At 41.1% G+C, this 15,885-nt stretch overlaps 1 protein-coding gene across 8 annotated transcripts in view; it reads left to right on the top strand.

Annotated features, from left to right (window-relative positions):
• Ccar1 (cell division cycle and apoptosis regulator 1) overlaps nucleotides 1-14,779 on the top strand; it is a 49,506-nt gene extending 34,727 nt beyond the window's left edge. For all 8 annotated transcript variants that reach the window (XM_036167603.1, XM_036167594.1, XM_036167597.1 and 5 more), the window contains 9 exons: nucleotides 884-1,075; nucleotides 3,221-3,460; nucleotides 4,197-4,308; nucleotides 7,345-7,427; nucleotides 7,738-7,884; nucleotides 11,249-11,369; nucleotides 11,555-11,740; nucleotides 13,223-13,428; nucleotides 13,869-14,779. In XM_036167603.1, coding sequence (XP_036023496.1) covers nucleotides 884-1,075; nucleotides 3,221-3,460; nucleotides 4,197-4,308; nucleotides 7,345-7,427; nucleotides 7,738-7,884; nucleotides 11,249-11,369; nucleotides 11,555-11,740; nucleotides 13,223-13,428; nucleotides 13,869-13,928 — 1,347 coding nt within the window. In that variant the 3' untranslated portion in view covers nucleotides 13,929-14,779. The remainder of the gene's footprint in view (nucleotides 1-883; nucleotides 1,076-3,220; nucleotides 3,461-4,196; nucleotides 4,309-7,344; nucleotides 7,428-7,737; nucleotides 7,885-11,248; nucleotides 11,370-11,554; nucleotides 11,741-13,222; nucleotides 13,429-13,868) is intronic.
• The last annotated feature ends 1,106 nt before the right edge of the window (nucleotides 14,780-15,885 follow it).

Genomic DNA, 15,885 nt, shown 5'->3' with positions numbered 1-15,885 from the left:
TTAGAATTAAAGGTGTGCTCCACCATGTCCACCAGCTTTGCTTTTTTTATTTTAATAACTCAGCTAAAAGCAAGTAGGTTCTTCCTCAGTAATACCAAGTGAGAGGGATTGGTTATGAAGGGAACCAGCCTCTGCTCTGGCAGACTGTCTGCTCTGCCTAATGATCCTAGGAACTTTTTGAGGACATTTCTTGTGACTACAGGAAATTTACTATGTTCCTAGGCAGTTTGTGGGGTGGGGCTTGTGGTTTCTTGTTTTATTCCATGGGTTATAAATATCTTGTGGATGATGATACTGTTCCAGAGCTGGCCAGGGCTTTAGTCCTTCAGCTTATGTCGCTACTTTATAGCAGGATAGGGTGTGTACTATCCATATCCTAGCTCAGGAACAGACTGTTTCCCCAGGAAGGCTTGATATCCTTTAGTGAAGTTATTTTTAAAAGCCAGATATATTCATTGACACTTCTGCTAAGCTTGACAACAGCAGTTCAATCTCTAGAACTCATAGTGGAAGGAGAGAAATAATTACCTGTCCGCTGACTTCCACACACGTGGCCCTGCCCATGTAACCAAGTGTAACCAAGGAAATTGAAGAAAGAATCAAGAGCTATAAAAGGTTCTGTCTCTGTTGTTAACTATTAGTATCACATATCATCACTATGAGAAGTCAGAAGATTTTGGTCTTTGTTTTGTAAAACAAGAGCTCACTCTGTAGTGGAAGCTAGCCTGATAACTCACTTGAGGTCTTCCTTCTGTCTCTGCCACCGAGTGCTGGGATTGTAGTCATGAACCACCACACCCAGCTCCTTTATTTTATTTTATAACTAGAGTACGTTTCAGTACACATGGAAGCTTCATCATGATTTAAAATTTCACATGTCCAGGAGGAAGAGAGAAAGCGACAAGAGGAAATGGAACGGCAGCGTCAAGAAAGAAGGTACATTTTGCCTGATGAACCAGCCATCATTGTCCATCCAAACTGGGCTGCAAAAAGTGGCAAGTTTGATTGCAGCATCATGTCTTTGAGTGTCCTTTTGGATTACAGATTGGAAGATAACAAAGAGCATTCATTCGAGGTAATGTTAAAGTTGGAATTATCCAAATGATGCCTACAGTTGTGACTGGCTCTTCAGTGTATTTCTTGAATCTCTTGAGTGTTTCTTTGAGTGTTCCCATTGTTTGTGTCATTGTAGCCACCATTGTTTGTGATGAGAAAGTCAGAGTTCTCCTCTAAGGTCTCTTACTTGACATAACAGACTAACTTTGGCTGTCCCAGTCCTTTGCTGTAACTTAACAATTAGATGTAAGTTCTTTGTTTTTGGAGTCTCTTTCTGGTAGCCCTAGCTAATCTGCAAGTAGCTTTATAGCCCAGACTCTGCTCCTGTGACTGTCCTATGGCCATTCCTGAGAGGTATCAGAAGATTCATACCTAGTTGTCTTTGGTGTTGTATTGTTTCTTTGTCATTGTGTATGTCTGTCCTTGACATGTGTTTCTGATGCCTGTAGAGGCCAGAAGAGGGGTCAGGTCCCCTGGCTCAGAGTTCCAGATGTTTACAAACCTCCATGTGGATGCTGGGAATCAAACTGAGCCATCTCTCTAGCCTCAAGTCTTTCTAGAGGATGGTGTAATGTTTTATTGTTTTCTTTAGAATTAAAATCCCATTTAACGGATTTGAAAATTTTGTGACTGTTTGGATTGTAAGAGAAAATAAGTGGTATTATCTTTCAACTTGAGTTTGTGTTCTGGCTTGTCTGTCTCTATCTCTCGTCTCTCTCTGTCTCTCTCTCTCTGTCTCTCTCTCTCTGTCTCTCTCTCTGCCTCTCTCTCTGTCTCTCTCTCTGCCTCTCTCTCTGTCTCTCTCTCTGTCTCTCCCTCTCCCTCTCCCTCTCTCCCTCTCTCCCTCTCTCCCTCTCTCCCTCTCTCCCTCTCTCTCAACAGGCTCTTACTATATAGTTCTAACTGGCCAGGAACTCGCAGAGATCCACTTGCCTCTCAAGCGTGCACCACCATGCCCAGCTCCTCTCTATTGGTATTGAACTCAAGGGCTTATGCATGCTATGCAAACATTTACCACTGAGCTACATCTCCAGCCTTGTTTTTACTGTTAATAGTCTTGCTGAGTCTCCAGGCTGGCCTTCAGTTCAGTCTGTAGTCTAGTCAGGCCTTCAACTTATGATTCTTCTGCTTCAGTATTCTTAGGGCCTGCATTTACATAAATGCATCACCAAGCATAACGGTACTTACATTCTGTTTTTTGTATGTTTGTTTTGCTTATATGGTTCCGGTTTTTTGTTTATTTTTTATGAGATGGTGTCTCTTGGAACCCAGTCTAGTCTCATACATGCTATGTGGCTCAGGCTAGACTTGAAGAACTCCTGATCCTCCTCTTTTCTACCTCTGATATATGGGATCTCAGGTATGCAGTACTATACCCAGCTCTAGTGTTTTGAGTCAGAGTCTCATATGACCAAGGATAATGGTGTACTGTTAATCTTCCAGCCTTACTTCCCAAATGCTGAGTTTATAGGAACATACTACCATGCTTAGCAGTACATCTTTTACACAGAGCATAATAATAATGACATGAGCTTGTAATGCCAGCATTTAGCAGTCTGAAGCATGAGGAATTCAGTTCAAAGCCAGCTTGGGTACCATAGAAAGATCTTGTCTTTAAAAGTATTTTTTGGGTGGCGGTGGTTGGTGCATCCCTTTAATCCCAGCACTCGGGAGACAGAGGCAGGTGGATCTCTGTGAGTTCATGGCCAACCTGTTCTAGAGAATGAGTTCCAGGACAGCTGAGGCTACACAGAGAAACCTTGTCTAGAAATTTTTTTTTTTAAATGTTCTTTGAGGATAATTATTTATTTATTTATATGCAGGGTCTCATTGTATGGCTGTGGCTGGCCTGGAATTTATAAATAGACCAGAGTGGCCTGGAAGTCACAGTTTTGCCTGCCTCTGCCTCTGCCTCCTAAGGGCTGGGATTAAAGGCATACACCACCACAACTAGTTCTTTTGAGGATTTCATAGTCTTCACATCATTCACATCCATTTTTATAGTGCTTGGTTTCTTCTTTATCTCCCTCATAAAATATTAACAGCTCTCCTATAGGTATAGATAATAAGTGTGGCAAGATAGTGCATGATATATGACTAACCGCTAGATTTATTTAGTATTTCTATTGAATTTGTCTAGATTAATGTTGGTGTCTTTTTATAGGTTTCATTGTTTGCAGAACTTTTCAATGAAATGCTTCAAAGAGATTTTGGAGTCAGAATATACAAATCATTACTCTCTCTCCCTGAGAAAGAGGACAAGAAAGAAAAGGAGAAGAAAGGCAAAAAAGACGAGAGAAAAGATAAAAAAGAAGAAAGAGATGATGATACTGATGATCCAAAACCAAAACGGAGAAAATCAGGCGACGATAAAGACAAAAAAGAAGACAGAGATGAGAGGAAGGTGTGTAATTTCCAGGATAGGCAACAGAGCTTAGAAATGTGCACTTCTAACCTCTAGACAGGAAGAAAGGCCAAACTGAAAATGTTGGATATTGTGTTGGGTATCTGAGACAGGTCATAGGAGAGCGTCTCAAAAAACTACACCTTATGTGATCCTGTATGTCAGAGGTGGAAAGAGCAGAGTCGGGAGTTCAGGTCCAGCCTGAGCCACATAGCAAAGCCTAATTAAATATTTATAGCTAATTTTCTGCTTTCTTTTCCTCCTTCTCTCTCTTTCTTTTCTTTCTTTTTATTTTAATGTATATGTTTTGCCTGTATGTGTATCTATGCTCTGTGTGTGTGCTTGGTGACTGTGGAAGTCAGAAGAGAGTGTGGCTTCCCTGAGATTGAAGTGAAGTTACAGATAGTTGTGAGCTGCCATGTGGGTGCTGGATGGGTTCTCTGGAAGAGCAGTTCACTGCTCTGTGTGTCTGAAGCAACTCTCTAGCCCTTCTTCCTTTTTTTCTGTTTCTCTGTCCTTTGTATTCCTTGCTGTGAGCTGGGACCTCCTCATTCTCCTGCCTTCACCTTCCAAGTGCTCAGATAGTGGACATGCCCACCATGCCATCCTTGAATAGGTTATTATGTTGCAAGAAATCTGTAATTGGACTTGTTACAAATACATCCATTTAATGACTTAAGTTTGCTTGTCTGTCTTGTCATGATATTGGTTAATTATAAGGCATCTTAAATTACAGAAAGAAGAAAAAAGAAAAGAGGATTCTAAAGATGACGATGAAACCGAGGAAGATAATCATCAGGATGAGTATGACCCAATGGAGGCAGAAGACGCTGAGGATGAAGAAGATGGTATGCAGTAGATGATCTCAGAGCTGGAGGATGTACTAAATAGTTTCTGCTTTTCCAATTTTTGGAAAACAGTCTTACTGTGTAACGGATACTGGCCTATGTATCCAGGTTGGCTTTGGGTGATACTCTTGCCTCACTGTCCCGAGTGAGAGCTGTGCCTACAAGCTCATCCTGCCACATAATTACTAATTGAACACTTGATGATGTTGGCCATTTTTTGTTTCGTCAGTTCTTGTGGCATGGTAGTTTTAGAATATTTACTATGGCTCCTATGGAAGTCAGGACAGCTTTTAGAAGTTGGTTCTTTTCTTTACCATGAGCTGTGGGCATTGAACTCAGGTTATCATGTTTGCAAAGCTAGTGATTTATCCACTGAACCATCTTGCTTCTCAACACTCTGAGGTCTTAAACCTGTCACTTAGTGCTCTTCTGTTAGGAGCCTAGCACTGACAGTTTCTCCGCCAGCAGGTTCAGGAGTCCTTCCTCTTTACATCCTCAGACCTGACATCTGTGCTCAGCTCTTACTTTCTTACTGAGGCCTGTTCTGACACCAGCCTTACGCAAAATTGCTTCATAGACTTTACAGTGTGGTCTACAGTGTAGCATTATTTTACTTATGTCTTCCTCCACGTTTATATTAGTACTTAAAAAAATTTTTTTAAACTTAATTATTTTATGTGTGTGAATGTTTTGCCTGTTTGTGTGTCTGAACCTCATGCATACCTGGGGCCTCTGGGAGTCAGAAGAAGGCGTTGGATCTCCTGCACCTGGAGTTACAGACGGGTGTGAGTCACCATGTGGGTGCTGGGAATTGAACTGGGTCCTCTGCAAAAGCAATAAGGGCTTTTAAAAAATTGTGGCGGTGATGGTGGTGCACACCTTTAATCCCAGCACCTAGAGGCAGAGGCAGGCAGATCTCTGTGAGTTCAAGGCCAGCCTGGACAACAGAGTGAGTTCCAGAAAAGGCACAAAGCTACACAGAGAAACCCTGTCTCGAAAAACAAAACAAACAAAAAATCTGACCCATTTCTTCAGCCCCAGAAATGATAGTTTTAACTCACTGTTTGAATGGTGACTGATCTTATTAGTAATCACAAGGGTAGATAACAAGGTATGTTTTAATTCATTAAGTTGATCAAAATTGTCCAGACCTGGTATTGCAGATCTTTGATCCCAGCTGTTGTGGAGGATTAAGGCAGAATAAATTCAAAGCCATCTTGGACAAGGTAATAAGAGCCTATCTCAGAATTGGTAGTTTGCCAGGCATGGGGAAAGGCTCCATTTTCCATTTAATCCCCAGAACTTGGTCAAAAAAATTATGATGTTCTTTTGTGTTACTAGGGGTCATGCCTGAGGCCTTACAATAATGAATAGGCAAACATTCTACCACTGAGTTATATCCCCAACCAGAAAAGTAGGATTTTCATTTGAAAGGTACCAGTGTTTTGTTTTGTTTTGTTTCCTTTGGAGCTGAGGACCGAACCCAGGGCCTTGTGCTTGCTAGGCAAGTGCTCTACCACTGAGCTAAATCTCCACTTCTAATGGTACCAGTTTTTAGAAGATGTATGTGCCTGTTATCTCAGCATTTTGAAGGCTGAGGCAGGAGAATTGCTGTGAATCAAATGCTAACCTCTGCTATATAATGAAACTTTAAAATTTTTTAAATATATTATAATTTTGGTTTGTTTGTTTTGTTTTTTAAGAAAGGGTTTGCCTGCTTCTGAGAGCTAGGATTAAAGGTGTGTGTCACCACCCCCAGCTTGTCTTCACCTTAAACTTGAAAATTGTGTAGTGCCTTGTGGGTTTGTGTGCCCGTGTTTCAGTGGGAGGACAACTAGCAGCAGTCGTTCCCCAGGAACAGCTCTGTCTGGTGTGGTTGGCGGCAAGCCCCGCTGCCCGCTGAGCAAGCGCCCTGGCCTCATCTGCTCTGTACGTACAGGAGATGAGAGGAAAGCCTTAGATTCTGGCCTTCGCCTTGTACCAGGCTTGGAGACAGTCTTTATTTACCATTGCATACACTGAACTCCCTGGCCCAGGAGCTGTCAGGGATCCTTCTGTCCCCACCTTCACCTCACCAGAGCAACGATGGGACTGTAGACTTAAGCCATGGAGTCTGGCTTTATCTGAGCCTTCTTTCCACTAATCATGTAGTGGTGCACACCTTGGAGTCTCAGCACTAGGGAAACTGAGAACACCAACTGTTCAAAGAAGCAAGGGGGAAGTGTTAGGTTTGCATGTATTCATAGATGGGCTGAGGAGATGGCTCAGTTGCTAACGTGCTTGCTGGGCAAGCATGAGGACTTGAGTCTGACTCCCTTAGTACTCACGTGGCACTGTAATAGCAGCCCTGGGGAGGGTGAAGACAGCTGGATGCCTGGAGCTCATTGCCAACCTAGTCAAAACAGCAAGAGGCACTGTCTCAGTAAGATGGAGGACAGTCGAAAGGCGCCTCACATGAGCCTCTGGCCTCAGCATGCACAGGACACATGTGCACACACAAACTCTGACATACAGAAAACAGCAGTTTGATTTAATAAAGCAGTGTTTCCTTTTCCTCCAATTTTTGTAAAATTTCATTTTATGTGTAGGAGTATTTTGTTTCCAAGTATGGCTGTGTATTCTAAGTATCTTGTAACTAAAGTTAGGGCAGTTATGAACTGCCATGTGGGAATTTATAACTTTCCTATTGATTTTGTTTTGTTTTGTTTTTCTTTTTCATTTGAAACAGTTTCTCTGTGTAGCCCTAGCTGTCCTGGAATTCTTCTTTGTAGAACAGGCTGGCCTTGAACTCTCAGAGCTCCTTCTGGTTCTGCTTCCTGAGTACTGAGACTAAAGGCATGTGTCAGCACTGCCCACTCTTTCTTGTTTTTTCTTAACTTTTCCTTATAACCTCAAAACTTTTTATTTCTATATCATTTTTATATGCCTGTCATTTCATCTTTTAAGAACTTGTGTAATGGAAATGTAGTTTGGGTTTCTACAATAGTCGGATATGTCTGTGTGGTAAGATTTTTCTTCTTTTACTTTGTTTTACAGATAGGGAAGAGGAAGAAATGAGCAAGCGAGACGACAAGAGAGACATCAGCCGCTACTGCAAGGAGAGGCTCTCCAAAGACAAGGTGTGCTGCCGCCGCCGCCGCTGCTGCTGCTGCTGCTGCCGCCTCCTCTTCTCTTTCCTCTTCCCTCGGAGATGGCGTTTATTCAATAGCATAGTCTTCAGAAAATAGTGATTTCCTTACCCGACATTTACTGATTTTAGGGTATTTGTGTTTGTCACAGTTCTTCCATATTCAGATATAAAATCCACTCATTTTACTAAAATGAGACAAAGATCTTTTTAAGATTAGTGATTTCAGAGACAGAGCCTCGATTTCTCATTCTTTCATGGTAGTAAAACTGTATACCGTATCTTCTGTTCGACCATTCTAGGAAAAAGAGAAGACTCAGATGGTCACAGTTAACAGGGATCTACTGATGGCCTTTGTTTATTTTGATCAAAGCCATTGTGGTTACCTTCTTGAAAAGGATTTGGAAGAAATACTATACACTCTTGGACTGCATCTTTCTCGGGCTCAGGTAATTGATCTTGTGTTAAAATAAAAGGAATTTTCATAACTTATTTTTTCTTATGGTACTTAGAAGCTAGGACCTTGATCATCACTAGACAAGTAAGTGTTCTTCCACTAAGTTACATCCATAGCTCAGGAACTTTTTATGAGGTTACCCTTCCAAAAGGTAAGACAATAGAGTAAATTCATTTCACTTACCTAATATTGTAAATACTACCCATTTTTCCTATAGGTTTTTTGAAATAAGAGTCTCACTTTGTAGCCCAGGCTGGCTTTGCCCTTGTAGCAATCCTGCCTCAGCCTCTCAAGTATTGTGTTTACAGGAGCAAGCCACCATGCTGACCTTTGACCTTTCTCTCTTCTGCTTAGACAGACAGATACACACACACACACACACACACACACACACACACACACACACACACACTTGCCTTTTAAAGAAGTTATTACAGGGCAGTGGTGGTGCACACCTTTAGTCCCAGCACTCGGAAGGCAGAGGCAGACGGATCTCTGTGAGTCTGATGTTAACCTGGTCTATAAACTGAATCTAAAGTCTTCGGGGCTGGAAAGATGGCTCAGTGGTTAAGAGCATGCACTGTTCTCTTGCCGACACCCGCAGCCCCGATACTCAGGTCAGGCCGACAACTGCTTGTAACTCTAAAAGATGGGTTTGTTTGCTTATTTTTTTATTTAATTTGTTGTTGTTTGTCAAGACAGGGTTTCTCTGTGTAGCTTTGGAGCCTGTCCTGGATCTCGCTCTGTCGACCAGGCTGGCCTCGATCTCACAGAGATCCGCCTGCCTCTGCCTCCTGCCCGAGTGCTGGGCACCACCACTGACCGGCTCTTTATTTGTTTTGGGACCATGTCTCTCTATGTATCCCAGGCGTGGAACTCTCTTGCCTCTGGCTCTTGAGTGCTGGAATTAAAGGCACCTTTGCCCAGCCTGGACCCATTTTTAGTAGTTTTTACTTTTGAGCTCTCTCCTTCCATTCTTCCTTTTCCTCCCATGATACAGAAGGCTCTTCTCTCCATTAAGAACAACGTTTGGCCAGCCTGGGCTACAGAGCGAGATCCAGGAAATGCGCAAAGCTACACAGAGAGACCCTGTCTCAAAAACCAAACAAACAAACAACAACAACAACAACAAAAGAACAAAGTTTGTTCACTCTTTCCTTAGTTCCCTTCCTCAGGACTAATAGAGAACCATTTCTAGAACTTTTTTTAAAAATAATTTTTATTAATGTATGTATGCTAACATGCCAGAAGAGGGCATCAGATCCCACTATATATGGTTGTGAGCCACCATGTGGGACTTGAACTCAAGACCTCTGGAAGAGCAGCCAGTATTCTTACCTGCTAACTTATCTCTCCAGCCCCATTTGTAGAACTTCTTATGTTATATTCATAGAAGATGAAATTGTTCTGTATATATAGAGGGACCTTTTTTACTCATCAGTTTATCATTAGTTCTATCGTAAAAATGGGATATAGCAGAGCTTAATGACTCACGTCTGAAAACCTTGTGCTTGGGTGTATGAGGCAAGAGGATCACTGCAAGTTTAAGGCCCAACTTGACTAGAGTTTTAAAACATATAAGAAGAGAAAATAGACTTTCATCATTGTTTTTTTTTTCGAGACAGGGTGTCTCTCTGTAGCTTTGGAGCCTGTCCTGGACTAACTCTGTAGACCAGGCTGGCCTTGAACTCACAGAGATCCACCTGCCTCTGCCTCCTGAGTGCTGGGATTACTGGCATGCGCCACTATAGCCCGGCCCTAGACTTACATCATTCTTATAGTTGCTTAATATTCTGTCATATAGGGGTTGGGGGTTTAGGCCCTGGGTTCGGTCCTCAGCTCTGGAACAAAAAAAAAAAAAAAAAAAAAGAGAGACAATATTCTGTTATATGTTTCATAATTGACAGTCTTCCTATTGCTGGTGGAGTTTTTTCTTTTTGTGTGGTGGGTGGTGGTGGGGGGAATTGTAGAGCCCTGGAAGTCCTGGAACTAGCAGAGATCTACCTGCCTCCACCTCCTAAGTGCTGGAATTAAAGTTGTACACCACCATGCCTGGCTTTCTGGTATTTCTTGTTATTTGGAATTAAACATCATTATACTTTAAAGTTTGGATTAGTGTTTCTATCATACCTGTAATATTAATACTTGGAAGCCTTGGTTAAGAGTATTGTGAGTTCAAGGCCAGCCTGAGATGCATAACAAGATCTTGTCTTAAAAAAACAAAACCCTGGCCAGGCAGCCATGGCACACACCTTTAATCCCAGGACTTGGAAGGCAAAGGCAGCAGGATCTCTGTGAGTTTGAGGCCAGCCTGGTCTGCAGAGCAAGATCGAGGATAGGCACCAAAACTACACAGAGAAACCCTGTCTCAAAAAAACCAAAAACAAAACAAAATACAGGGTGGGTCATGGACGGGTACACCTTTAATTTCAGCACTTGAGAGACAGAGGCAGGTGGATCTCTGTGAGTTCAAGGCCAATGTGGTCTACAGAGTGAGTTCCAGGAAAGACTGCCAGGGATACAGAGAGAAACCCTGTCTCGAAAAACCAAAACCAAAACACTGGGCTTGTGAAACGGCTCATTGGGTGGAGGTTCTTGTCCCCGAGCCTGCTGATAGGGGTTGAATCCTGAGGACCCATGCAGTGGAGCAGAGCTGATTCCTTACAAGACACCCTCTGACTTCTAGACATGCACATGCACGTGTACTCACATATAAGGAAAATAAACACTAGCAACCACTACAGGTTTTTAAATGACTTAAATGATCAATTAATAGAGAAAGTACTTGTCTAAATACTCTAAACTGAGTAATAGTAAGTAGCTTAGAAAATGATCATAGTTGATGCTTGTTATTTTTGAAAATTACAACACAGTTGTAGGAGAATCAAAAAATGTGCTTCAGGGCTGGAGAGATGACTCAGTGGTAAGACCACTCACTGTTCTTGGAGAGTACTTGGGTTCTCTTCTCAGCACCCACATTAGATGATGCACAGCTGTTAGAACTCCAGTTCAGGAGTTCTGATACCCTCTTCTGGCCTTCTTGGGCACCTGAAACACATGTGGCTGCACATACATGCAGGCAAGAAATGTCCTACAGCTGGCTTGTATGGTGGCACACACTTTTAATCCTACCACTCCACAGGCAGAGCCAGGAAGGCCGGTCTACAAGAAAAGAAAAAAGAAATGTACTTCAGCCTGGAGATCTAACTCAGTAACAGCCATTCCCCAAGTCTGAATGAGGCTCTAGCTCATATTGCAGGGAAATAGAGTATTTTCATCTTTTTTTTGTTTACTTGCTTGTGTAATGAGTAAAATAATTGAATTTTCATCTTTTTTTTTTTTTTCTTGTGTAACAGGTAAAGAAACTTCTCAATAAAGTAGTACTCCGAGAATCATGCTTTTATCGGAAACTAACAGACACCTCGAAAGATGAAGAAAACCAGGAAGAGTCAGAATCATTGCAGGAAGACATGCTAGGTTGGATACCTTAAGATGTGGGGTCTTCTGTTCTGTTTTGTCTCTGTAGCCCTGTTGGCCTTGAGATTAGGGTTCCCTGCCTTAGACTCCCGAGTGCTTGAAATGACAGGCAGACACTGGACACTGGTCTGTCTTTTGTGACCATATTCTTCATAATTTGCTATAGAAAATGTTTTATATTCTAGGAAACCGATTATTACTTCCAACACCGACAGTGAAACAGGAATCAAAAGATGGAGAAGAAAATGTAGGACTAATCGTGTACAATGGTGCGATGGTGGACGTTGGAAGTCTCCTGCAAAAATTGGAAAAGAGTGAAAAAGTAAGAGCTGAGGTAGAGCAGAAGCTGCAGTTACTAGAAGAAAAGACAGGTGAGGATGTGTTGGCTGTGCTGGTGCTTTGAAAGTACTATGGCATAGTGTATATGCACAGATAAGCCATACCTGTCAGTTTGTCTAGACAACATATACAGAACTTAACTGTTCATGTTTGAAGTGTGTGTGTGTGTGTGTGTATGTGTGTGTGTATCCACCCTCCACGGTAGGGGTGTCAGATCCCAATCCCTTGGAGCTGGAGTTACAGGCAGTTGTGAGCCATCTCAACGTGGACGCTAGTAGCTCTAGTCCTCGGCACGAGCAGCATGTCCTCTTACTGCGGAGCCATCTTGTCAGCGCCTGGCTTTATTTTTCATTACTTTGCTGCTTATCTTTGTAAGAATGTGTTTGTGTGTGAGATGTTGAGACAGGCTGTTACTGTGTGGCCTCCCAAGTACTGGAGTTATAGGCCTGAGACACATACCCAACCTTTTTGATCTTTTCTAACCTTTTCTAGAACCACGTAAGTTTTACTATTTTCTATTTTCTCTAAATAGTCATCAAAAATGGAACCTGTGCTAGGCACAGAGTGGCAGGTGAATTTCTGTGAGTTGCAGAAATAGTCATTGTAACAAATTTCAGGGGGGGGGGGACAGATACACAAAACAAAAACAAACCTGAACTGAGAAGTAACACTATTTAAAACTGTTGATAGTTTCTTTTTTCTTTCTCTTTTTTGAGACAAGGGCTCACTTTGTAGCCTAGTGTGTTACAAAACTTACTATGGAGCCTGTGTTGACCTCAGACTCCCAGCGGTCTCTTCCTCAGCCTTTTATTAATTAGGGCTTGGTTATTACAGCTGTGTGCCAGCAGAGACTCAGTTTGTGTTGTACTTTAGAACTAGTGAAATTGATTAACTTTATAAACACTCTACAGAAGTTTTGGGGTTGTGAAGGTTGCTCTTTGTTTGTTTATTGCAATATTGAATCAGGGCCTCATGCAATTTGAATAATTGCTGCTGTGAGCTGTATTCTAAGTCTTTATTTGTATTTTGACTTTGAGACATAGTTAAAAGAAGTTGCCCAAACTGAGCTTTAAACACATCATTGGCCAAGGATCTTCTTGCCTTAGGTCCCTGAATAGCTAGAATTAAAGCTGGGCGGTGGTGGCACATACCTTTAATCTCAGCACTTGGGAGGCAGAGGCAGGCAGATCTCTGAGTTCGAGGCCAGCCTGGTCAACAAAGTGAGTTCCAGGACAGGCGCAAAGCTACACAGAGAAACCCTGTCTCAAAAAACAAAACAAAACAAAATAGCTAGAATTACAGGCCTTTATCACCAGGTCTACCTGCTTTTGAGTTTATGTAGCTCAAACTTTATATTCTATTACATGTATGTATGAATGTGGGCGGGGGGGGGGTGGGGGCAGGCACATATGCCACAGCACACATATGGAGGTCATAGGACAGTTTGTGAGAGTGGGTTTTCTTTTCTACCATGTGAAGTCAAAATGGTACATTTTGAAAATTTTTTTTAACAGATGAAGATGGAAAAACTATATTAAACTTGGAGAATTCTAACAAAAGCCTCTCTGGTGAACTCAGAGAGGTCAAAAAAGACCTTGGTCAGTTACAAGAAAACTTGAAGGTTTCAGAAAACATGAATTTGCAATTTGAAAACCAATTGAATAAAACACTCAGAAACCTGTCCACAGTTATGGATGATATCCACACTGTCCTCAAAAAGGTTAGAAACTTTGTCTTTTCTGTTTTCATGGTTTATTTAAACTTTAAAATCACTTACTGGCATCTTCAATGTAATTTAAATGTTACATTCTTTATAGTTTTTCCTAGAAATAAGTAGTTATAATATTCCCAGGATTCCAGACTTCCAAGAACTATTCAAAAGTAATTCCAAAATAACTGTGTTTGTTTTGGAAGAAAATTATTTATGTGTATATTTTTACTAGGTGTATATATTTACTAGACCAAATATTTGGCTAGAATGGTAGTTGCCTAGTGGCCAATTCCTGAGTTGACTATTCCATACCACTAAAATTAAAGAAAAATTGGGCAGCCATGTATTATAATTAATTTATTGATACTTACCACTCAGTGACTATTATTTTAAGCTAACTTCAGAGTAATCAGAGACTAATAACAGTATACTTTGTTCTTATTTTATAGGATAACATAAAGAATGAAGACAGAGATCAGAAATCCAAGGAGAATGGATCAAGTGTATGATAAAATGCATTTGGTGATGAAGAGTGGTGTTATATAATGTACTATATAAAAATCATGATACAGGAATGTGTGAAGGCAATGCATGTTTGATTTTAGTAGTATAAACATATATGTTAGTTCAAATGATGTATAAAGTTTTATGAATGTGAGTCTGCTTTTCAGAATTGCCTGTAATTTCTAGCATTCAAATTAAATACTGAGTGGAAGAATTTTGCATTGCAAAATCTTTTAGGATGAACTTTGTTATAGTTTTAACCCCAATAAAGTTCATCAGTTTAATTGACAGTAACATTTAATTACTAAATGTCTTTTATTGAAATATGTAGAAAACTTGCTTTTATTTATAGAGTTATTGTTAGTTTTATAGTTCGTTTTTTAGTTTTGGTACAAATCATAAAACAGCATGCTACTTAATATTTGCAACTTTTTTTAAGTAAATATTTTCAGTCTTTAAATGCATTTGTTAAGAAGTTAATTCATATTCTGGGCCTGATGGCACATTCCAGAAATCCCAAGATTTTGAGTTGGTAGACCAGGCTGGACTACAGAATGAAATATAGTCTCAGAAACCATTCAATTCATCCAAAAGACACTGTATCTAAAACCCACAACTAGGAAATCGATATGAACTAGCATTGTGCTTATTAGAGTTTGCATAGATTACTTGTCTTGACGGTACTGTTATTGCACTCCGTTGTTTTACTTGCCCTCAATACTTCTATTTTAATTTTGAGAGTTTTTAAAAAAAAAGCAGTGGACTTCAAATGTACAGTTTAGTAACGAGCCAGTAGATTGTCAGTATGATTGATGCCTTAAGTTAAGTCATTAATTAAAAATATTTTTTTAATTAATCTGTGTACTTCCTTCAGAATTTTGGTGGATACTTAGGACTTCAAAAGACAGGAAAGAGGATTTACCATATGTCAGGAGTTTTCATTTGTTTTTTGAGACAGGATTTCTCCGTGTAGTTTTGGATCTCACTCTGTATACCAGGCTGGCCTTGAACTCAACGGAGATCGGCCTGGCTCTGCCTCCTGAGCTTTGGGATTAAAGTGTGGGCCACAACCACCCAGCAATGTTGACAGTTTTAAAGTTGTCTTTCTATTGGATGGATGCTGCTGACACCTAATTGGTAGAGCCAAGGGTGTTGCTCAACACCCTGTTTTGTAGGACAGCCCCAGCAAGGAGTTAGTAAGGCCCATATGCCAGTAGTGCTCAATTTGAGAAACACTAAAAAGAGAGAGGGCCAGGTGACGTTCTGTGAGTCACTCCACACTAGTGAAAGCATGCTAGGGTCAGATTTGGGCACACACCTTTGACCAGCATTTGGGAGGCAGAGACAGGCAGATCTCTGTGAGTGTGCAGCCAGTCTGGGCTACAGAGCGACTGCCAAAACAGCCTGGGCTATTTAGAGACCCTGTCTTGGAGGGGAAGGGGGGGGGCAGCAGAATTTGTCTGAAGTAATTAACTAGAAGGATGCCTTCCTGTCATAAAAAGATGTTTATATTTTGTTTCATTTTGTTTTGCTTTGATTTTGATAGATTAATGGTCAAGTATGCAGTATAGGTACATAAGATAATGTAAAATGCAATGTCAACCAATTGTCTTAGCTAAATAGAATCCATTCCACATGGCTTTTTATAAGCGATGCCTTAAAGGACCCCAGATTCTTTCAAGCCACTTTTAGTTTAAAATTGATGTTTCTCTGTGGTGTGTGTGTGTGTTGTTTTATATTTTATGTATATAGGTGATTTGCCTGTATGCATGTCTCTGCAACACATAACATTCCTGGGGCCTACAAAGGCCAGAAGTGGGTGTTGCATCCCCTGGAATTAGAGTTATAGGTGGTTATGAATTGCCATGTGGGTGCTTGGAATTGAACCCTCCTCTAGAAAAGCAGCAGACTGCTGAGCCATCTCTCTAGTGCTTTCTCTAAGGTCACCCCCCCTCCCCAAGT

The sequence above is a fragment of the Onychomys torridus genome, chromosome 18 (assembly GCF_903995425.1).
Source record: "Onychomys torridus chromosome 18, mOncTor1.1, whole genome shotgun sequence".
In the NCBI taxonomy this organism is placed as follows: Eukaryota; Metazoa; Chordata; class Mammalia; order Rodentia; family Cricetidae; genus Onychomys; species Onychomys torridus.
The sequence above is the reverse complement of the archived record's forward strand: the minus strand, read 5'-3'. Positions and strand labels throughout refer to the sequence as shown.